Source organism: Elaeis guineensis, chromosome 3, assembly GCF_000442705.2.
Source record: "Elaeis guineensis isolate ETL-2024a chromosome 3, EG11, whole genome shotgun sequence".
In the NCBI taxonomy this organism is placed as follows: domain Eukaryota; kingdom Viridiplantae; phylum Streptophyta; class Magnoliopsida; order Arecales; family Arecaceae; genus Elaeis; species Elaeis guineensis.
The window spans coordinates 107,486,830-107,509,836 of record NC_025995.2 but is presented as its reverse complement, the minus strand read 5'-3'; the positions used below and the strand labels follow the sequence as shown (position 1 = coordinate 107,509,836).

Genomic DNA, 23,007 nt, shown 5'->3' with positions numbered 1-23,007 from the left:
GATAAAATATTGAAAATAGATAGAAGAAGAAGAAGAGAGTATACTAAAAAATATATAGAGAACTAAAGATAAATTTCCAGCTACATTTTCAACTTAAGAGTAGCAACCCATTTGAGTTTCAAATAAAAGTAGCTATCCATTTGAAATATAAATTAAAAATAATTACTCATTTTAGCTGAAATAATTCTTATATCCTTTAAAATACTACAGTATTATATTATCACAGTGTAGTATTCCTTTATAATAAGACAGTATTACATTATATTAGTATAGTATTACTTTATAATAATATAATATTACTTTATTATATTATATTAGTATAGTATTACTTTACAATAAGATACTATAATATTATATTAATGTAGTATTTTTTTATAATAATGTAGTATTATTTTATTATATTATACTAATATAGTATTTCTTTACATTAAGATAGTATTATGTTATCATAGTGTAGTATTCCTTTATTGTAGTATTACTTTCAATAATGCAGTGCTATTTTATAATAATGCAGTATAATTTTATAATAATATTATCTTATTTTATAATAATGTAGTATTACTTTATAACTATAAGGACAACTGAATTATTTCATCATCATTTAAATAGTTATATTTAAGTTATATTTCAAATGGATAGCTGCTTTTATTTGAAACTCAAGTGGATAGCTGCTTTTAAGTTTAAACTCGAGTATGTAATTTTTTTAAATTTTTTTAAAAATATATTATTAAAATTATATTTTTTATTTTATAAATTTAAATTTATAATAAATTATTATAAAAAAATTACAGCACATTATCTCCATTAAATTTATGCAGATCTGAGTGAAGCATCCAAAGTACAAAGAAGAGTAGAGTAGTGCTGGAAAGTTTTTTTTTTTTTTCAATCATATGCTTAATTCTCTTAATATTCTACGGCAAGTAACAATATATTTTGTCACTAGATTCATTCTTAGCTAAGCAAAAAAAATTAATATTTTAGTGGAAACGAAGATGCTGATTGCAATTTGTAGATCCAGACAAGAATAAGAAATCGTCCGAACCGTTTTTAAATTTTCTTTTTCCGAAAAACTTTAAAAAACAGAAATTTTTAAAATAGAAAAATTCCTCTGCTGAGCCCACCATCATAGCCGTCCACCCGGATTCCGAACAGCTGTTTAATGACCCCTCCACATGACTCGTGGACCCCACCACATAAAACAACAACCATAGTTGGTTGGCTGTCACACGTGGTGGCCCACCCGTCTCCTCAGCCATCCCGGGTTGTTCGCCTGTCCCACATTATCCCTCTGATCTCCATCAGACGTGCACCTCGCGAGAGACATGTATTCCCACTAGTCTCTGGGAGTCCCACGGTCCCAGGAGATATTATTGCATGGACCAGGTCCGGTGAACCAGTCCAAATCTAAAGGCACCTGAATTATTTGAATACAAGGGATGATGTGGCGAGTGACTATTGGATTGATCCATTAGACCTGTCCATTTACAAATTCCGCCGGCCAAGGCAGTTAAACTACCAGGCGATTTTTTCAGACACTCTGGTCCCCCTCAATCGCCGACGCCGTCGGTGGGGGCCGGCGATTGGGGTCTCGGTCGGAGAGTGCTCCGACGTCGGCCTTCAAATCGCCATCCCGCTGCCGTTAGCCGGAAGGAAAAGAATGGCGACGGCTTCCCAAATCTCCGAGGCCAATTAATTCTCCGGCGCGTCCGTCGCGCGAAACGACAACGGAAGGGGACGCCGTTTTTATCCATAAAGCACGGTAAAGAATTCAAAAGACAGCGCGAAGCTAGTAGCGTGATTAAATTACTCTGCGCCCGAGTAAAACTAATCCCAGCCTGCTAGTTTTTTTTTTTTCTTTTTTTACCGTTATAGCACGTGAGGAGAAGACCAAAAGAAATGGAACTTGCTCAATCTGAGTGAGCGTATCCGAGACTCCCCTTCTTCGTGACAACACCATTTTCATTAATTATTATATCTATAACGCGTCCAAAAATCTGTCGTATTTCAAATTTTGTTATTGTCTTCATCAACTATTTCTTCAAAAAGTTATTAGCTCAAACCATTTATCATATTGTTATGATACATAACAATATCTTGAACTCTTGCAAACATAAATTACAACAGAACAAATGAAAAGGAAAAACATATGCTAAATTGTCTTTCAAGTTTCATTTCTATTTGTCTATGATCATGGATTAAATATACGAAGAATTGTTTAAATTCAGCAAAACTTATTGACTATATTTACCCAAAAAAAAAAACTTGTTCACTATAGATTCAAAAACATCTAAGGCAGTAGGAGATAAATCTACTATGGTAGACTTTGAATGCAAATAGTTAGGTTTACACATGGATGTAGTTATATTATAGTTGCAACTACCAGTGGGTTGCAAATAATATTATTTATGTCATCACACTTCAAAAAGATGTAAAAGTACCGTAAAGTTTCTTCTAATTGTAATAATTTATCTTAAAATTAGTTTGACTGTAAGATAAAATACTACAAAAGGATCTCAAAAAATTTTAATTTGCAAAATTTTGGTTAATTCATAATAATTCAATAGTGGAAGAGGAGTATGCTTTTACCTAGATGCAGGTATCCAGTGCTCTCTGTGTATGCAAAGCCGTACTTGATAATGAAACCTTAAAATTATTTCTCCTCATGTCAAACTTAATTTTTAAGTAATTTAACGTTTACATATAAAAGCTAGTAAAGGAGCAAAGCGGGGGTTCTATAGCGCCGGGACAAATCCCACCCACGCTCTGCCACTCTGTCCTCCTCTCTCTCTTCTGTCTCCCTTCCAGATGGGCGAGCGCTCCATGAGCTAGCCTCAAGCGACTCCGGAGTCCGGTCACCGCCCCCATGGCTTCCCCTCTCTTCCTTCTCCTCTTCTTTCTCCTCTCCTCCCTCCCCGGCGGAGCACCGGATCTGGCCTCGGACCGCTCCGCCCTCCTCGCCTTCCGCGCCGCTGTTGGCCGGCTGGTGCTGCGGTGGAACGACTCGGCGACGCCGTGCTCGTGGATGGGAGTGAGCTGCGAGGCCGGCCGCGTCACCGTCCTCCGCCTCCCTGCCGTGGGTCTCATTGGCCAGATTCCGGTGGGCACCGTCGGCAACCTGACGGCGCTCCGCACGCTCAGCCTCCGCTTCAATGCCCTCTCCGGCAGCTTGCCGTCGGACTTCGCCGAGTCCTCCCAGCTCCGGAACCTCTACCTCCAGGGTAATCGCTTCTCCGGCGAGATCCCTGCATCCCTTTTCTCGCTCCAGAAGCTTATCCGCCTCAACCTCGCCGGAAACAACTTCTCCGGCAACATCTCGCCCGAGTTCAACAACCTCACCCGCCTCGGCACGCTCTACCTCGAGAGCAACCGGCTCTCGGGCGAGATCCCGGAGCTGAACCTTCCGAACCTGGTCCAGTTCAACGTCTCATTCAACCAGCTCAACGGATCTATTCCGTCCAAGCTGCGGAACATGCCGGCCGAGGCGTTCTTGAAGACAGGGCTCTGCGGCGGGCCGCTGGGCCCCTGTCCGGGAGAGATCGCGCCATCGCCGGCGGCGGAGGGGCCAGCGAGCGGGGCGGCCGAGGCGGAGCACAAGAAGAAGAAGCTCTCCGGCGGGGCGATCGCCGGCATCGCGATCGGAGCCGCCGCCGGAGTTTTAATCATCCTCATCCTGGTGGTCTTCCTCTGCCGAAAGAGGAGGAGCGGCGCGGGCAAGACGAGGTCGCTGGAGGCGGTGGTGGTGAGCGGGAAGCCGCCGGAGACTCCGGCGGCTGCCGCGGTGGGGAGAGATAAGGGGGCCGGTGAGGGAGCGAACGGGAAAGGGGCGGCGGCGGCGGCGGCGGTGGCGGCGAAGGGGGAGGCGGCGGGGAAGAAGCTGGTGTTCTTCGGGAGCGGGGGTGGGCCGTTCGATCTGGAGGATCTATTAAGAGCCTCAGCGGAAGTACTAGGGAAGGGAACGTTCGGGACGGCGTACAAGGCGGTCTTGGAGATGGGGACGACGGTGGCGGTGAAGAGGCTGAAGGACGTCAATATCCCCGACAAGGAATTCCGGGAGAAGATCGAGGCCGTCGGTGCGATGGACCACCCCAATCTGGTGCCCCTGCGGGCCTATTACTACAGCAAGGACGAGAAGCTTCTTGTCTATGACTACATGCCCATGGGCAGCCTCTCCGCCCTCTTGCATGGTGAGCTCCACTTCCCTAGTTACTTTTTCTTTTATACGTTACAATTTTGTTAGCAATTTATATACTCTTTTGGGGGCAAAGGGTGAACGGGGTTTTTTTCTTTATTTTATTTTATTTTTTTATTTTTTGCCATTGAAATGGATATCGTTAATCTATATTTGGATGGATGGTCAACTTGAGTGATTATAGACTGTTCTTGTTCCTTCCAATTGCTTAAGGGTCAAATATTCTTTAATTGACAATGTGTTACTTTAGATGATTGTTTTGCTTGGATGGCTGTATGTTATGAATTCGATTTGTGAATTTTTCCCTATTTTAATTTGCCATGTTGATTATGCGGAAAGAATGTTTTCAAGTATGTGGAGGATTATTATTATTATTATTATTTTTTATATTATTGCATCTTTGTCTTGTATTGTTGTTTGTGAATAGAATATGGTAATAGGATTTGAATTGTGAATAATCTCTGAGTCTGTCATTCTTCGTGTCTCTAGTTCCCTGGAAGTGTTCTGTAGCGTTAAATATCTTTGTTCTCAATACTATTCTATATATATATATAGAGAGAGAGAGAGAGAGACTTCCATCATAGGTTTGAGAACATTAGTTCTACTGTGTCTTTATCTGGTATTCCGGCCATGATTTTTGATTGCGCATATATGAAATTGTATGCTGGAGAGTTTGAGACATTACTATAACCATTGTTCTTTGTCATTTAGTGCTTGTATGTGTATATATTGTGTTGTTCATATTTGTTGAGACACACACACACACACACTTCGTAGTTCTGAGAACATTAGTTCTACCAGTCTGAATTTTCCACCATTCTTTTATCTTGTATTCCAGCCGTGATTTTGGATGATGTGCATATATGAAAATACATGCTGGACATTTTGAGGCATTACGATAACCATTATTCTTTATCATTAGGTGTTTGTATGTATTGGAAGATTTTAGGACAATTTTTTTGATCCTTCTCGTTTGGTGATTGGGTTGTACATAATGGGAATATGCCATCTGGAAGAATATGAGGACCATTCCTTGAACCATTATTCTTAGTGACATTTATACATGCAAATCCATTCAATCTTTACATAATTTAATATGCATTTTCTCAAGTTACATAATCTGTTACATTTGCTTGCAATATATACATGCATGAAATTGCTTGACTTATGGGAATTCTGAGGACCACTGCCCCCATCTCCATTTCATTCCACAATTATGCAGGAAACAGAGGTTCCGGTCGGACCCCTCTCAACTGGGAGACACGATCTGGAATTGCTCTTGCAGCAGCCCATGGCATTGAGTACATCCACTCGACGGGCCCTTCAGCCTCGCATGGCAACATCAAGTCATCCAACATTCTGCTGACCAAAACATATGAAGCCCGAGTCTCGGACCATGGGCTTGCCCACCTTGTAGGTCAGACCTCCACACCCACCCGTGTTGCAGGCTACCGTGCTCCAGAGGTCACCGATGCCCGAAAGGTCTCCCAGAAGGCTGATGTATACAGCTTCGGTGTGCTCCTCTTGGAGCTGCTCACTGGCAAGGCCCCAGCACAAGCCCTCCTCAATGATGAGGGTGTCGACCTGCCCAGGTGGGTGCAGTCGGTCGTTCGGGAGGAGTGGACAGCAGAGGTGTTTGATCTGGAGCTGCTGAGGTATCAGAATGTGGAGGAAGAAATGGTGCAGCTCTTGCAGCTTGCTATAGACTGCGCTGCTCAGTATCCAGATAAGCGGCCTACAATATCTGAGGTGGTGGTCCGGATCGAGGAGATCCGCCGATCGAGTGTTGACGCTGCAGACCGCGGCCAACATCAAGACCCCCAGAGCATCGATGATGGTGATGACCGGTCCTCAAGGAGGAATGATTCCATCGAGGGGTCTAAGCCCACTGGATCTGAGAATTGAGTTATGGCCAGTTACAGATTGCCTTTAGATTCATGGGTAAATGAATCTGGTATCTAATTGTCTTGGGGAGGTGGGAGGTGGTTATTTTTCTTTCATTTCTTATGATTAAGCAAACTGTGCATGCTGTTTTCATTTTCTCCATTCTACAGGACATGTTATTGTTTTTCTTCTGTTCTTCAGAGGGGGGGGGGGGGATCGATGTTTGTGTCTAGGATGCATACCTTGTGTTGATGTCATTCATAATGTTTCTTAAGGAATCCTTTTTCTTCTTCCTTTATCTTTTGTGGTGGGTAGGATGTGTAAGTGGCGCTGGTTGGGTTGGTTATTGATGTAATTAGCCCTTCTTTTATTGTTGGAAGTTTGTTGTTGTGTTGGAAATGTCAATTGGTTGTTCACTGGTCAAGTAGCAATTGGAATGCGAAGGGGGCCTCTATTTATTCTGTTTGGTGATCTGACAAGTTAGTGGTGTCGCCGTCTAGGTGTTGGAGACCTTAGTGGTAGATTACATTTGATAATGGTGGCTGGTGACTGACCTCCATGCTTTTGTACCTTCTAGAATCAAATTCAGGCGAGTTCAATATTATAGCGGAGGAATTTATATAAGAGATCCTACAGAAAGAATGATCTGGCTTGTATTGTTTATTCTTTTATAGGCACTGCCCAATTAGCCTGTATTTCTTATGGTGTTTCCAAAATCATTAAGAAATTCAAAGTAGGGTACCCTTTTCCTTTTACAAGGTGCTTTGATTTGGATGGCAATATATAAATGCCTCTCTAGTGGGAGCACTTATGAGCTCATGATCTCATGAAGTACGTACTACCTACTCTTTGAACAATCGGAGCCTATCCTATCTAATGCCGTTCAACTGTGTGCTTCTCAGCTACCAGAGACCAAGCAATAATTAGGGCAAACTCGAAGAGGGTTGTAGCTGTTTGATGTTTCAGGAGATGGATTATACTGGAATGAAGACAAACAGGCCATTCCGCTCATTTTAGATCTTAGCCACTCCTGACCCAATGATCTATTGCCATTTCATCCAGCTAAGACATTCACAAGTAATTATAATAGTTGATATGATAGGATGCATTGACCTATTAGTTTCTTGACATTAATTAGAAGGAAAACAACTTTTTAGTCTCAAATTCAGCCACTGGCACGGGGAGATGGTCTCTCTTTTCGAATGGACCTGGACTACTTCAACGCAAAGAAAGACGAGTGTAATGCAGTCAATGTTGTTAGGAAGCGTATTAGTGGGAAGTGGAAATAAAGCTGTTTTCTTTGCGGAAAGAAGGGAAAGTTGAAAACAAAGCAAAAGAGATAAAGATCAAAGCGAAGGGTCGGTGGAGATGCTGTGCATATAGGTGACACCTTCAATGAAAAGAATCAAATGAAAAGAAGTAGGTTTAGCATCCTTTCATCGGAAAAGGAACAAAAAAAGAGGAGAATGCCATCCATAGTTCTGGAATTAAAGAGAAGCAACCTGCTCTTTCGTGCTTTTATTTCATATTACCAAATTCCACATGTTTACGGAACATGAGTTCCACTACTTGAGATGCTTGGCTCCATTCTTTTGGACGAGGAAAGGATGGCCAAGTTCCCCGTAGCCACATACAGACCATGTGAGATTTGGACGTATGATTCGCCCACAAGCATGTATCTTCTAGCCGCAAGGCATGGTTTGCAATCTAGTTTTCTGCCGCTCCGCCTCATGATACATATTGGTTGAACTCGGTGTTATCAAAATCTTCTATTAGACATAGACATGAATTAGGGAATAAATTCTCTTTCACAAATTCTCTATATTATCTTCAGTTCTTATTCCATCTCCCCCTCATCTGAATCTAAGATATTCATTACGGTACTTTGAAGATGGCCTTGGACTTCTTGTTTAGAGTAAGATTGTGAGAATCTGTGCAAGCATGTGTTTAGTCCCATATTGATTGTACACTGGTAGATTAAGAGATCCAAATCCAATTAGCTCTTTTGAATGAAGTCCTAGATTGTTACAAAAAAGATGTGGATCAAGCTAAAATAAGGATAAATGCCAAATTACATCCCTAGATTAGAGCATACTGTTTGAGAGATATAAGGACCGGGCGGCCATTGCTATTGGGCTGAGGAAATCACCCTCTCAACAGGGCTGACTTGAAGATTGGCCTCAGAAAATAAGGTTGGGCTTTACTTGCATCTTAAATCATGCCAAGAACATGGATGGAAATTTCTAGGTTGTATTATTTCCTTTGAATGCTAGGATAATGCAAACTTTTGAACATACAAAAACACAACAATGTTCCATCAGTTATTATCAAATATCCAAATTGCATAAACGCTATGCAATCAACAACACTTAAAAGGACAAAAATCTATTACTAGCAATGTTATCAGGATGATTCATCCAAATATCTAGTATTGGTACTAAATTCTAAATGCGCAACAAAAGAATATACTTGTCTAGCTCGACTGCTCTTCAATATATGAAGATAGAAAAAAAAAAAAAAAAAAAAACATCAATATGTTTCATGTAATAAAGAGCTATTTACTGCTAATGGAGCCTTTTCATAGCTCGCTCCTTCTGATCAATTAAATCAGGAAAGGACAAGTAACCATGAAATGTGGAAATAATTCCTAGACAATATCTGCCAACTTTGGACATTTTGTCGAAATATTTCTTTCCCACATTTTATCATTCGAAAGCTTCTGAGAAAACAAAGGCTCGTTCGCAACTTCAACTCATACCGTCCGTTTCACATGATGCAAATGAGTGCTCCAGAATGTGGAGTAGAATCCAACAGCTTTCGCGAACCAGGCGGGTAATCTTATACATCGCATTTGGAAGAGGAATGCAATTTTCGAGGCGCATCGATCCCATCGCAAGATGAGCTGTAATTGACGGTTTCGGCTCACTCTTCTCCTCTGGGTCCCAACCCCCAGGAATTGATCCGTCTGGCCACCGGAGGGAACGCCATCCGCCTCTCCGCCCCCCATATAACGCTCGCTTCTCGACACCACCCCTTAACGTCGCTGCAGCCCACCTCGTGCTCGCGCTTTCGATCTCGATGCGGAAGGGGGAAGAAAATGGTGATGTTTACGGTGACTCGGAAGGAGACGACTCCTTTCGAGGGCCAGAAGCCTGGGACTTCTGGCCTCAGGAAGAAGGTAATGATCGCCTTTCATAGATTTAAGGTTTCTTGGATCATAGTTTTTAGTTGTAGATCTTGACCTCAATGGTTTCGTGGTCCTGGGAGAGTTGGGAATTAGATATTTCTTTTTCTTTTCTCTCTCTTTTTTTTTTTTTTTCTCTTCAGTGCTGAATCTGGATTCGATTCGTATTGGTTACGTTTAAGTTGATTCAGTTGTTATTTCATTTTTTCGATCTCAGTGCCGATTTTTCCGGATCTTTGGCTCGCGAATGAGGTCGTCTTAGTTTGATTGATTTGATGCGTGTTATACCTCGTTGGCTTGTGTTGGCCGTCTGATCGAAATCAGGTGGTTCGGATAATTGCATTTTTGCATTGCAACGATGGTTAGAATCTGGTTGGTTACTCGCTAACGAAAGCGACAGACGGTAGAAAATCAGGAGGATTTACTGCAGTGGTAAAAAATATTTAAAATTGGTCAGAATGCAACGTTATCTAGGACCTGCTGTTTAATTGTTAAGTATTGATTATAAAACCAATAAAGTAATAACACGAAAGCTGCTACTTTTCCCACTGCGAAAGCTAGTGGGATTGGACTAACTACACAAAAGCAAGTATCGGACAACTCCTTTATTATTTGTTATTCTTGTAGCATCCTCACTTGAACAATGCTGTTTATAGCCATTTGCCTATGTCATGCTTGCGTTCCTCACCAACACTTCTACGGTTCTACCACTTATCTTGTTTGCCATCGGCAACACCTTCACCTTGTACAATTGATCATCCATCATACTTTCCCCATCCTTCTTCCTTCTCCAAACCATCTTATAGTTTTTTTCCATTCTATTTCTTGTTGCTCTTCCGTCAAATCATGGCACATTTCTGGGGAAGGGAAGTGTTAAATAGACAAGGAAATCAAGTGATCGTTATAGTTGTGACTGAGGTGGGGAAAAAGCTTGATTGAGATGTGAGATCTTAGTACTAGGAGAAATCTACTTAGGGTGCTGTCCACTCTAAAAACTTTTCCCCACCCGCATGCACTCCAGCTTCTGGAAACTTGGTTCATTCCATGGATAATGCTACAAATTTGAGGCATTTTTGGATAGAACGAAGGAGAGTGGTGGTCTACCAAGAGAGAGTGTTGAGGCAAAGAGTTTTTTTCTTGTTCCCCTAATATATTCAAGACTCATTGTGATAATGGTTCCATGATACCTTGTTTACCTCCATAATACATTAATTACTAAATCAAATCAGAGAAAAAGCAAAAAACTTATGGTATTCATATGCATAATTGTTATCAATTATTAGGAAAAAATTCAAACAAGGAGCAAAAAATAATTGTGCAATCATGTATATGTACACACATTTATATGTATGCCATATATACATATATATATAAGTAAATGCATACCTATACATATACATATATAATTTCACATGCATGTATAATATGCATGCATGTAAGTACTTATTGTTATGGTGGATAGAAGAAGAGAGGAGTATTGTAGTATTTCTCACTAAGGAATGAAGAGGATAGAGCTCTTTGCAAGAAGAGAACTTTAGCTTTGTTTGATATTCTTCCAACTCTCATAACTCAAAGTGACTCAAGTATATCCCTTTATATAGATGATTTTACAACCCTTCAACTATCCTCTACACAAAATACCAAGAGTCATATTTATGAATAACACTTTGGTTTTATACGTGGAGAGAAATTTTAAGTGTATTTCATAGAAAACACTAAGAGTCATTGCTAATAACAAGATAATATTAATTTAGTTTACTAATTCCAATATCTTCTCTTGAAACAAGGTCTGTTGGGAACATAAAAGATTTCTTTGACCAGCATTTTTTGATCCAATGCACAATTAAATTTATTTATTTTCAACACCCCCCTTTAAACTTAATTGTCTTCCATCCTCCATGCCAAGTAGACCTTTGAATTTGTTGAAGAGATCAACTCCAAGTGGTTTAGTAAAAATATCCATAACTTGATCATGAGTCTTTACATAAATAAGCTCCACATCTTTGTTCTTCACATACTCCCGGATTGAATGAAAGCGAATATCTATATGTTTGCTCCTTTGATGATAGATCAGATTTTTTTCTAAAGCAATTGCCGACTTGCTATCAATATAAATTTGTATAGCTTCATTTTGATCAAAATTAATTTCTTTTAGCAAGTTTCTTAGCCATATTGCATGACTAACACATAAAGATGCTGCAATGTATTCGACTTCACAAGTTGAGAAAGTAACAATCGATTGCTTCTTTGACATCCATGAGAATTGGAGTATCCATATGAAGGCATTGCATAGATCTCAAGATATTTGGGACATAGTTGAAAGAGGCTATGAAGAAGCTGAAGAAGGGGATACTCTTATAGTGCAACAACAAGAGGTCCTGCGGGGCAAAAGGAAGAAAGATAAGAAGGCTCTCTATTTCATCTATCAAGCCGTAGATGAGTCGGCTTTTGAGAAGATTGCGGCAGCCACCACCTCTAAAAAAGTAAGGGAGATTTTTCAAAATGCATATAAAGGAATTGAGAAAGTAAACAAAATTCGCCTTCAAACTCTTAGAGGTGAATTTGAAGCCCTACAAATGAAAGAGTCCGAATCCATCTCGGATTTCTTTACAAGTGTCTTGACCATTGTAAACCAATTGAGGATAAATAGTGAGACACTTGATGACAATCGGGTCATGGAGAAAATCCTATGATCCTTGGATCACAAATTTGATTATATTGTGGTGGCCATTGAAGAGTCTAAGGACTTGGACACTATGATGGTGGATGAGCTTATGGGTTCGCTTCAAGTCCATGAGCAAAGAATACTAAAGAGAAGACAAGAGCCATTGGAGCAAGTTCTACAAAGCAAGCTCTCCGTCAATGACAAGAAGAATGAGTCAAGAGACGAAAGTAGCCAAAGAAGTTACGGCCGTGGTCGAGGACGTGGTCGTGGTAGAGGCCAAGGTGGAGCCTATGGTCGTGGTAGAGGCCATGGCGACCACAACAATATTGAGGAAGGCAACCAAAATCATGAAGGAAGAGGACAAAGAGGTAGAGGCCGAAGGTATGACAAGGGTCAAGTTTAATGTTACAATTGCAACAAGTTTGGGCATTACTCTTTTGAGTACTACTCTAATTAATCTAATCAAGTTCATGAGAAACAAATTATGCCAAAAAAGAAGATGATGAAGATGACATGCTTCTACTAGCACGAAAAGGAGGAAATGCTACCAATCAAAATATGTGGTACTTGGACTCCGGTGCAAGTAACCACATGTCCAGATATAAAAAAATTTTCATGGAGCTTGATGAATCGGTGAATGGCCATGTTTCATTTGGAAATGCTTCTAAGATAAAGGTGAAGAACATTGGTAAGATACTTATTCAACTCAAAAATGGAAGCCAACAGTTTATTTTCAATGTCTATTATGTGCCTGATATAAAAATCAATATTCTTAGTGTTGGGCAACTCTTGGAGAGAGGATTTGATATGCAACTGAAGGAAGAAAGCTTCTATCTAAGGAAACAAAACAAATTGATTGCTCATATTCCTATGTCAAATAACTGCATGTTTATGTTAAATATAAATCATGTTATTGCTAAATATCTAAGTGATGTATGAAGGATGTTTTTTGGCTTTGGCATTTGCGGTTCGAACATATAAACTTCGGTACTCTAAAACTTCTTTCAAGAAAGAAAATGGTGAATGGACTGCCCTATATTGATGCCCCTAATAATATATGTGAGGGTGTATTTTTGGCAAACACCCTAAGAGGAGCTTTCCAAAAGAGTCTTACAATAAAGCAAAAACACCACTTCAACTCATCCACACCGACATGAGCACTTTGTTATGGTGGATAGAGGAAGAGAGGAGTATTGTAGTATTTCTCACTAAGGAATGAAGAGGATAGAGCTCTTTGCAAGAAGAAAACTTTAGCTTTGTTTGATATTCTTCCAACTCTCATAGTTGGTGTTGGTAAGATGAGGAAGAGAAAATTATAAAAGTCCCCCTATATTAGCTATAGCTCTGATACCATTTTGTTATGGTGGATAGAGGAAGAGAGGAATATTGTAGTATTTTTCACTAAGGAATGAAGAGGATAGAGCTCTTTGCAAGAAAAGAACTTTAGCTTTGTTTGATATTCTTCCAACTCTTGTAACCCAAAGTGACTCAAATACATCCCTTTATATAGATGATTTTACAACCCTTCAATTATCTTCTACACAAAATATCAAGAGTTATATTTATGAATGACACTTTGATTTTATACATGGAGAAGAATTCTAAGTGCATTTCATAGAAAACACTAAAAGTTATTGCTAATAACAAGATAATATTAATTTAGTTTACTAATTTCAATACCTTCTCTTGAAACAAGATCTCTTGGGAATACAAAAGGTTTCTTTGATCGGCATCTCTTGATCCAATGCACAATTAAATTTATTTATTTTTAACATTTATATAGGTAAATAAACGCATGCATGTGTTGTTTGCTTTATCTGTGTGTGCAAACATGTTCGTAACACCTGCAGTTGTTTTGCAAGGACATCATGCCTTCAATGTATATACATATTCACACACATTTGCATTGAATTAGGAATGATCAATTTGAAAACTGAATTTGGATAATAATTGATCAGTTTTTTGCAGTAAGTTCACTTTATCATCTCTTAGTTCTGAAATTTGAACAAATCATTATGGGCAAGAATAAGTCTGCAATAGGTTCACATATACTTTATTGGACATTGTTACAGGTTCCGATCATATTCGTGAAAAGGATGGAATATGGACAGTTTTAGCTTGTTTTTCTATTCTTGCTTTCAGAAACAAGGACAACCTTGATGGGGGAAAGCTGGTCACAGTTGAAGATATAGTTCCTCAGCATTGGACCACTTATGGTCGTCACTATTATACTCGATATGACTATGAGGTTGGTGAAAATGGTTGCTCATATGTACCATCAAAAGATATCTGTAGACGACTATTGTCACTGTTCATCTTCCTCATAGGCTTGCTAGTTCGGTATTTAGGCAATACTCTTCTAACTGGTTCATATTGTTTTGCGCAGAGTGTTGATGCTGGTGCAGCCAAGGAACTTATGGCACATTTGGTCAACCTGCGATCATCTCTTCCTGATGTCAACAGGTACAATTCTTTTTGCAAATTTCTCTGCCTAGTTATAATCTATAATTCCCCATGATACTTTGATAAGACACTTATTATTTCTAGTGTGCCTCAATATTTTTCATAGCGTGGATTCTTTTTTCTATGTACTTTCTAATGTGCTTTTGTTACCTAAATGTGATTTCTGGTTGTTACCATGCTTCCTATTATCTAATTTCCTAATAACCATTTTCTGTGACATTTCATAAATGCAGTGCCAGGTACCAGTATTATATTCTGATTTTGGTTTAAATAATTTTTCGTATTCGCGTCTTGTTACTTCAAACATCTCTGTATGTTTCTATAATATGACTACTATAATATCATTGATATTCTTGAAACTGCACTCTACAATTGAATCTCTTGTTTGCATGCTAGTGAATTACTTTTTACTGCTTACAGATTTCAGTGAGAATTACTTTATATTTTTAAGTCCAAGCTTCAGTGAGAATGCTTTGCTGTAACTATTACAATAAACATTGCACATTATTTCATAGGCATTAAAATGATTGAAATAATTATTGTACTTTTTACTTCTCAATAAGTTATGTTAAGTCATTGCATGATGTTATATGTGCCTATGTTATTTATAAGGCAATTACTTTCTGTAAGCTTGTTATAAGAATCAGCTTCCATGCCTACCTTTGTTCCTATGAGGAGGCAATAGGGTGGGCTGGTCAAGTCAGGGTTACGTTGAGTCAAGTGAGAACAGAAAACACTTGCAAACGTGCCTTCTACTTCAGCCTACTTGACTCCAGATCAGAACTCCTTGACCAAGCCTGAGTCACCAAAAGCGGGTGCAGTTGGAAAGTACATATGGGGCAATTTTTCTAAGTGAGCACAACTCACTGAGTGAAAGTTCTTTCCATTCTCCTAAGACCCAAAGCCCACCCATGATTGATTTTGAAGTACCCAAGCAAGCTGACCTGACTGACCTCCTAAATCAACATGATTGATCTTTAACCAATTCAACCTGACCCCTTCCAGCCTCGCTATGGTCCTCAGAAGAACCAAATGACATACAATAAATTGGTTAACTAATCTTTAAGATCGAACCTGCTAATTTTCCAGGCCAAGAAAAGAAGATCTAACCCACTAATCTAACCTGATCTAGATGATCTCATCCAGTCTGACCCATCTCAAAAAGCTCTACCCTCATCACCTGAGCAAGGTTGAATCTCCAACCTGTTTAAAATCTGGGAGAGAACCCATCCCTGATCCGAAAGGGTCAGGTTGGACTGGTCAAGTTGTCAAGTTGGTACTCCTATTGTAAATGTTAGAACCTGCTGAAGTTAGATCTGCTAAGATGAGTGTCTGATAATGTGTAACAACTTGTACCATCATATTTTATCCATTCAAACTTTTGGATTTTCAGTAATACTAAAACAGCTGGACATCTTAATGACTAGAATTTGGGTCCAGTAGAACTTTGTAGACACAGCTAAGCTTTAAATGACTTGAAGATTTGAATGGAGGGTTGGATTGTGATTGATCTTGTGGATGGAAACATGATGACTTCGTGACATCTGAGACAAATCTTGTCCCAACAATGAAGAAATATGGTTCATTGTTGCTGCTCGCTGATTTAAATGGATAGCCTTGATATAATTGAAGGAATTCTAAGGTCTTTATTGCAGATTTTCAAGATGTCTGCAATCTTTTTTCAACATATTCAATGAATTTTCTGGCATTCAAAATAATTTTTGGTGGTTCTTTGTGCAATGAATGTTAGAGTGCCATGGTAATCAGATGCACTTGGGTTGGAGTTCTTCATTAGCAGGAGTGACTTGGTTAATTGGGAGATGCTATGGAAGCATGAGAACATGTCAAAATGCATCAATTTATGTGATAAAATGTGGTGAATAATTTCTTTTTATTCAGCATATCTTGCTTTTGGTATGTTGCGGGTTTCAAAGAGAAGGAACAAAAATTTGTTACTGTGATTGCGTTGAATAATTTAAAGAAACTTATGTTTAGGTGATATTTCCTTGATTGGAATGGATAGAAAACAGGATTATATAACTAGCCCACCTCATGGGACAAGGCTTCTTCATCATGTTTGTGATTCTGGAACTTTTGTCTACATACAGGGCTAATTCAGGACTTGTGTATTAATCATAAAGCTCTTATTGGTGAAGAGTTGTTTTTTCACCTCAATTATGAAATGCAAATTGCACTCTGTACTATATGTTAGATATTAGCATAGACTAAGCATTTTATTATTTGCTTCATTTCTTTAACTTTACTCTCAGTTGTGGTCTTACGTGTGCATCATTTAGTTTTATTTCAAAAAAAAAAAAGTTAAATTCATTAATAGAATGTCGAAATGAAAGTTTCTTTCTTTTTCACCTTGTTGAATTTGTTTTCAGCTATCTTGATGCGCTGTTATCAATTTGATTTCATGATTTAGCAGGGGATGATTCAACTGTACCATGCGCACAAATTGAAAGGCTTACAAATAGTATAGATCATTAGCTTCTGACTAAAGTAAACAGATCTTGAGCTGTCTTCCTTCGTTGCATAAATGTAATTGTGAGGCAGGCGTTTGTTAAGAGTTATGTACGTTGCTTGCCTTCTCAGGATTATAAAGGAGATAAGGACAGATGTCTCAAATGTTATCCAAGGAGATGAATTTGAATACAAGGATCCTGTGGATGGTTCTATCTCGAAGCATCAGGGAATCCGATATCTCTTTGAGGATGGATCACGACTGGTAAATAATTTTCCTTGTTGGTTTTATTGATTTAATATCAATAGATAATTCTAGGATGCTGGCTAGAGGCTATAGAATCTTGGTTGGAACTTGTTCTCTGACTCTGGAATAGACTCCCATCATGTGCTTGGATTCTGTTTCTCATCCCCATCGTTATAAATGGCATGATCTATGCTGGAATCTTAGATGGCATGCTCTATAGGACCTCTCCCCTCTTCCCGGTGCAATGTTTCGTTAACTTCCAAAAATCATCACTTCAGGTTTTCCGCCTCTCTGGGACTGGTTCTGAAGGTGCAACCATCCGAGTCTACGTTGAGCAATATGAGAAGAACTCTATGAAGACTGGGAAGGATTTACAAGAAGCACTTGCTCCACTTGTCTGAAGCTCATTCCTTCAACTTTTGATGCATGGTTTGATGATAATGATTTGTTCTTCAAAGTTTGTGATCTTTTATGCTTCTTGCTGTAGGTGGATGTGGCTCTAAAGCTTTCAAGGATGCAAGCGTTCACAGGCCGATCTGCTCCCACTGTTATCACATAAATCCGAGCAGATGAACCAACGAAATATGTTTCGAGTTTTCTTGCCTCAGTTTTGTCCAACCTGCTGGATTTGTGTTACAGTCTATGAATCTAGGCATGGTACAATATTCGACTTCAATATGCACCAAATACAGTCCCAGTCTAATCTGTGGTGCTGCCATTAAGGGACTTAACGAGGAACTAAGATTTTCATCCTCCATCCAAATAAATAAATAAATAAATAATCTATAGGTCCTTTGTTGCACCCAAAATTATTTTTAAGTTCCTGAACTTTTCAGATGGAATAAAAAAGTTTTTGGACTAATCCAAAATTATTTTTAGATCCCTGCCATCATCTGCTGCCGTTTAACTCCATTTAAATGATCAAATTGCCCTTAGATGGTTATGATTATACAGATCCATATTCAGGTTACATAGATTTATGCTCAAGTTACACAGGTTTATATTCAAGTTACACAAGTATCTATGTAATATGAACATAAACATGTGTAATTTGAGCATAAATCTGTACAATCTAAGCATAGACTGATATAATCAATTGTCAAAATTATGTAATCAGAACCATCCAAAGATAATTTGGTCATTTATATGGAGTTAAATGGCAGCAGGTGACAATAGGGATCTAAAAATAATTTTGAGTCAATTCAGAAATTTTTTATTTTATCTAAAAAATTTAAAGATTTAAAAATAATTTCAGATCCAACGAGAGACCTATAGATAATGTTTTCTAAAAAAAACCAGCTCCAAAACGTTAGGAGCTCATGAAATTGTGTTTCCTTGAGTGAAATAGGCCTGCCGACCTTTTTTTGCCAGTAGTCTACAGCTTAAAAAATGAATTCAAAAAAGAAATTCTAGTTTCCAAAAATAAAAAAAGTCAGATCATGGTCCGCAATATTTTTCTGAAGTTGCAAGGCCTGAAAGCTCCTCTACAATGCCAACAATTCCAACATAAGATCTACATTGACTAGAAATGCTGCAGTTAAAACAGTTGCAAATCGAGATAATCACTCGCTCCATAAAAGCGTCACCTGAAACAGCACCTTGAAGGCAGTGGTGGGAGGGGAATATTAGCTTCCATGTAGCCAAATCTCAAGAGTTGCATCGTCGTTTTTAGTACACCATGGGGACAATAGCAGTGGAACAGTGGACTGTGTGATTAGATATTGAGCTTGTGCTGGGGCCATTGAAATTGGAATAAGAGGTTTAGCTGAGGCATATTTGCACGAGGATCACCCACATTTCTTGGTGATTTGGTGACCCACAGCCAACCTTCATGCGACCACTGAACGGTCAAACTGGCCCTGCATACCACTAGTCACTGTGTTCCAGGTCTATTTGGTTGAGTTCTTCAAGTTGTTCATCAGCAATCGACCGATTTGGGCTTCTTTTGCTACTAATATCGGCAACACTAGCATTCCTTTGCTTGCTGCTAAATAAACTGAGGGGAAGAGAGAACAGAGCAGTATAATGTCAATCCAAGCATCTTCCCAAAGATGTATTGATGTTCTAGTACCAACTAAAAAGGAAATTCAGCAAACTGCGTATGCCCTTCCATCTTATGTCCAACATTGTTTGCCGAGTTTTTGAATGACTGCAATGAGCAAATAATCCAAGCACCAGAAAAAAAGGAGATGAAAATAATGTTAAAATATGAAGAGATATGTAATTAGAAAAAAGCCTAATTACTAATAGGTGGCTCTCAGAAAGGAAGGTCTGTTTAACGTTCCATGTTTCTTTCTGGACAGAACATTAGCAACATAGCTTCTTGGTGTTTTGTGCAAAATGACTTTATCTGTTCAAGGTGTGGAAGTAATAATCATATCAAACATAATTTATAGTTTCATACTTTGAATAATTTGAAATTAATCAATAATTTGACAATTAATAGGGTAAGGTTACTTCTAACAATGATGTGCACTTTGAACATGAGTCTGGTGTCTGCATTAGAAAAATAAACGCAGATGAAAATTAATGTCAAGGTCAAGGCTGTTTTATTTTATCTTGGATGATCAGTAAAGCAATTACGAACTGATTAAAGAAAGAGGATTCCACGAGAATGCAAGCATCCAAATTTAGACTCCCCTTGACCTGGTGAGAACAGACAGGCAAGAAGATCACGGTGTCGGCGTGCCGGTGATTGACTGGCTGGGAATGGCAGCGCCTAAGACCGACCGGCGGCTCCGCAGGGCCGAGGCCATCGAATCGAATCGGGAAGGGGGAAATATAAACGAAGAGACCCGGCGAGTTCACGATTTTGTCGCGCTCGCCTTCCCAAGACGAAAAAATCTGCGGGCAAAAAAAAAAAAAAAAAAAAAATTCATGAAAAAAAGGACCGGGTTCTCACGGCAAATACATGTTTTAGGGGGAAAAAAAATTTCTCAAACCACATGCATGTTTCATGAGAAAATAGGGCAGGTTTCTCACAACGTATGCATGCCTCTCACAACATATGCATGTCTTGGCAACCGATTGTACCTGATTTGCCTTTTTTTTTAAAAAAAAATAAATAAATAAATAACTGCTTACCCATAGTGGCGAGACTGTTGTTCTATGTATTTCATGGTTAAATTTAACCTTGAGGATAGAGCATCTGCATCTCATGGCGGCGCAAAGCTCCTCCATCAAAATCTTCCAGCCAGCAAAACACGATTAAAATCTTCAATTGAGATCATCATGTTTTTCAAAAATTTGATGCTGACGGTGACAATAACAAGGAGCATTGCGTATTTAATCATGTTTTCCAGAAATTTGATGCCAATCATGTCGATTAAAGAGCTTTGTGCAGCTATGAGATGCATGCTTCATCTTTATCATCCATACCAATGGTAGGGGTTGACTGGGTCTAAGGATTTTTCTAATTTTAAAATGGATGGACTTGTCTTCAAATGGAAAAAATATTTTCGAGAAACTCTCTTGACATTTGATTTGGAAAATTATGAAATTTCTTATACATTTCATAAAGATTTCAGGAGCACCGCCAAAAAGTCTCGGATGAAGTAGAAAAAGAATTCTTCCAGATTCAAGGCCATCTAATAGGTTTTCTCTCATTTCCGTAAGCTTGCAATAAAATTTTTCTTTAATTTATATGGTATCATGGTAATAAATATTTTTTGATAATTGCTTTATGTATATATTCTTCAATGTTTAGATAAAATGTATCCTATAAAATGGTTCTTTAATCACAACTAATAAGAAAATCTTGATGAGTCGCAGTTCTTTGACACTTATAATTGCAAATGATGGAATGTCCCACAATATATTTGAAAATAAGAATCCTTCAATTTCATTAAGTGTGATTGATCGAGCTGATATATTTCAATATTTCAAATCAATTTTTCTATAAGGATTTAGCATAATTTTATTCATTTTTGATAGAATTGAGCATGTTCCCTTGTATATCGCAATATTAGGGAAAGGTGCTTGTACAATATTCAAGCCATTAGAGGTTTTACCGTTCATGTTGATGGCTGCTGGATTGTTAGGGTCACTGCTGGATTGTCAGGGTCATCAGTGGAATGCAAGTAGGATGGAATTATTTCGATATCATAGAAGAGAGGACATTTGAAGGACCAACAGAGCTTTTTACATTCCCAGGAAACTTGGGTTGACTTCAGCATTGCCAGACTTTTTTTTACATTCCTAGAAAATTTGGGTTGACTTTAGCATTGCTGTGCTTGACAGCAAGCACTTAGGAGATGGCATGCATAACCAGGAAGATGTGTTCTCTGACTGTTGCTTCCACAGATTGGTTTGCAGGCTTTGTATATGTTCTCTTGGTTTGGTTCTTATTCTTCTTAGTCTGTAATATCTTGGTGGGGCTTTTGCCTTACTTCTTTTCAGTCACTCAATTTTCAATAAAAAATGTGGTTGATATTCCAGGGCCAAGAGATACTCTTCTCTCTTAGAAGAGTAGCTTTAACATGTTAAAGGACACTATATGCTAAGAGATCTTTTTCCAAGGGCATAGGAGATCTTCTTCCCCACTTTTGAGTCACCAACAAGGCCCAAGACCACCTCCAAAATCCCTCTCTTATTTCCTCCTTCAACTGCTCCCTCTCCCAACCACAGCACCCATAAAAATAAGCTCGAGTCACCCACCCCAATCACATTCCTCTCCTCTTGACCATCCAAGAAGCTCAGTACAATCTCCTTCATTACCTCCTCAAACACCTTACTCCTCCCCACCCTACCATCTCCACCTTAGAGACCACCAAGAAAAAGCCCTCCTCTAACGGCCCACCGAAGATTTAGGCCGAGTATGTTGTCTGCCACTTGAGTATGATTGCGGTCGGCTCCGCTGGGCATCGACGATAATTCTATCAAATATGCGAACGTCGTCGGGCTTCTCGGTGGATTGAGACAGATCCAATGGTTAGAGTAAAGAAAATAGTGTTGGATGGATGTCTGATCAGGATACCACCTCTCAAGATCTTTTCAGTACCACGCGATGCAGCAGGAAGAAAGAAAAAAACAAAACAAAAAGAAAAAATAATCAAAATACGTGGATCAGCCACAAAAGGGTTCGCCTCCACGGGACATGAAACTTCACTATGAAAAAGAAATTTTACAAGAGGAGACCTCACCCTCAACCTTGTACACCAAATTCTCTCTCACTAGAAGTTCCCCTCACAAAAGCTCTCTCTCTCTTGAAGACCCCTCCGAACCCCTGAAGTGCCTGGCGACCGCTATCCAGGAGCCTCCTGCTCCTTCTCTCTCAACACTCTCGTCTCTCTCTCTTCTCGGGTTCGTACGGGCTTCGTACGGCGCAAATCCGAACCACCTGCTTCCTCTGTTCGTCACAGGCCTTAAACGTAGTTTAAAACCTAATTAGATTAGGTTTAGGTCTCCTAAACAAGCCAAATCAACCTCCTGAACCGTCGGATCGTCACCGCAATCTCCCTGGGCCGTCCGATCGCGACCGGTCCACGGAATAGTGCCATGGACCGCGTGAAACGTGTGGGAAACGCCCACGCGGTCCACAGGCCCCACTGTGGACCGCCCGATCCACGGTGGATCGGGGCAAAGGGGCCAGCAGGCCGCTGGGCCTGGGTCGGCCCGCCCGCGCGGGCCTGCGCGCTCCTGGGCCGCGCACTCGGCTGGGCCGCGCGCCCGCCTGAGCCGCGGGCTTGGGTCGCGCGTCCCGCGTGCCTCCGCCTGCGGCCGCGCCGCTGCCGCCCACTGCCGGTCGCCGGCGGTCCTCCGCTACCTCGAATATCGTGCTGACTTCAAAAGCTCGTATCTCCTCCATCCGAGCTCCGTTTCGGGTGATCTTGGTCTCGTTGGACTCCGTTTTTCGCCGTGAACCTCGCTGTGGGCTCAATGTGGACTGAATCTCGAGGTGTCAAATCCTA

The 23,007-nt window shown here is 39.7% G+C and overlaps 3 protein-coding genes across 3 annotated transcripts; all 3 read left to right on the top strand.

Moving 5' to 3' along the window:
* Positions 1 to 2,723: 2,723 nt before the first annotated feature.
* Positions 2,724 to 6,260, top strand: LOC105041102 (probable inactive receptor kinase At1g48480). Its single transcript, XM_010917903.4, has 2 exons — positions 2,724 to 4,184; positions 5,412 to 6,260. Exons 1-2 carry the CDS (start codon positions 2,864 to 2,866, stop codon positions 6,092 to 6,094), a joined length of 2,004 nt encoding a protein of 667 aa, XP_010916205.1. The 5' UTR covers positions 2,724 to 2,863; the 3' UTR covers positions 6,095 to 6,260.
* A 1,015-nt stretch (positions 6,261 to 7,275) lies between these two features.
* Positions 7,276 to 16,929, top strand: LOC140856310 (uncharacterized). The gene is made up of 5 exons (XM_073253421.1): positions 7,276 to 7,339; positions 9,027 to 9,251; positions 13,995 to 14,170; positions 14,309 to 14,385; positions 16,817 to 16,929. The coding sequence occupies exons 1-5, from the start codon at positions 7,276 to 7,278 to the stop codon at positions 16,821 to 16,823; spliced, it is 549 nt and encodes a 182-aa protein (XP_073109522.1). The 3' UTR covers positions 16,824 to 16,929.
* A 31-nt stretch (positions 16,930 to 16,960) lies between these two features.
* On the top strand, positions 16,961 to 17,856 carry LOC140856309 (phosphoglucomutase, cytoplasmic 2-like). The gene is made up of 3 exons (XM_073253419.1): positions 16,961 to 17,116; positions 17,377 to 17,493; positions 17,586 to 17,856. Exons 1-3 carry the CDS (start codon positions 16,961 to 16,963, stop codon positions 17,655 to 17,657), a joined length of 345 nt encoding a protein of 114 aa, XP_073109520.1. The 3' UTR covers positions 17,658 to 17,856.
* The last annotated feature ends 5,151 nt before the right edge of the window (positions 17,857 to 23,007 follow it).

Bases quoted from the DNA above. Each gene is read 5' to 3' on its own strand.
- LOC140856309 (XM_073253419.1), top strand. From the start codon at position 16,961: ATGTACGTTGCTTGCCTTCTCAGGATTATAAAGGAGATAAGGACAGAT. The intron at 17,117-17,376 runs GTAAATAATTTT...TCATCACTTCAG, and splicing joins TTGAGGATGGATCACGACTG to GTTTTCCGCCTCTCTGGGAC. The intron at 17,494-17,585 runs GTCTGAAGCTCA...TTCTTGCTGTAG, and splicing joins AAGAAGCACTTGCTCCACTT to GTGGATGTGGCTCTAAAGCT.
- LOC140856310 (XM_073253421.1), top strand. From the start codon at position 7,276: ATGGACCTGGACTACTTCAACGCAAAGAAAGACGAGTGTAATGCAGTC. The intron at 7,340-9,026 runs GTATTAGTGGGA...CCCAACCCCCAG, and splicing joins AGTCAATGTTGTTAGGAAGC to GAATTGATCCGTCTGGCCAC. The intron at 14,171-14,308 runs GTTGGTGAAAAT...TGTTTTGCGCAG, and splicing joins ATACTCGATATGACTATGAG to AGTGTTGATGCTGGTGCAGC.
- LOC105041102 (XM_010917903.4), top strand. From the start codon at position 2,864: ATGGCTTCCCCTCTCTTCCTTCTCCTCTTCTTTCTCCTCTCCTCCCTC. The intron at 4,185-5,411 runs GTGAGCTCCACT...ACAATTATGCAG, and splicing joins CCTCTCCGCCCTCTTGCATG to GAAACAGAGGTTCCGGTCGG.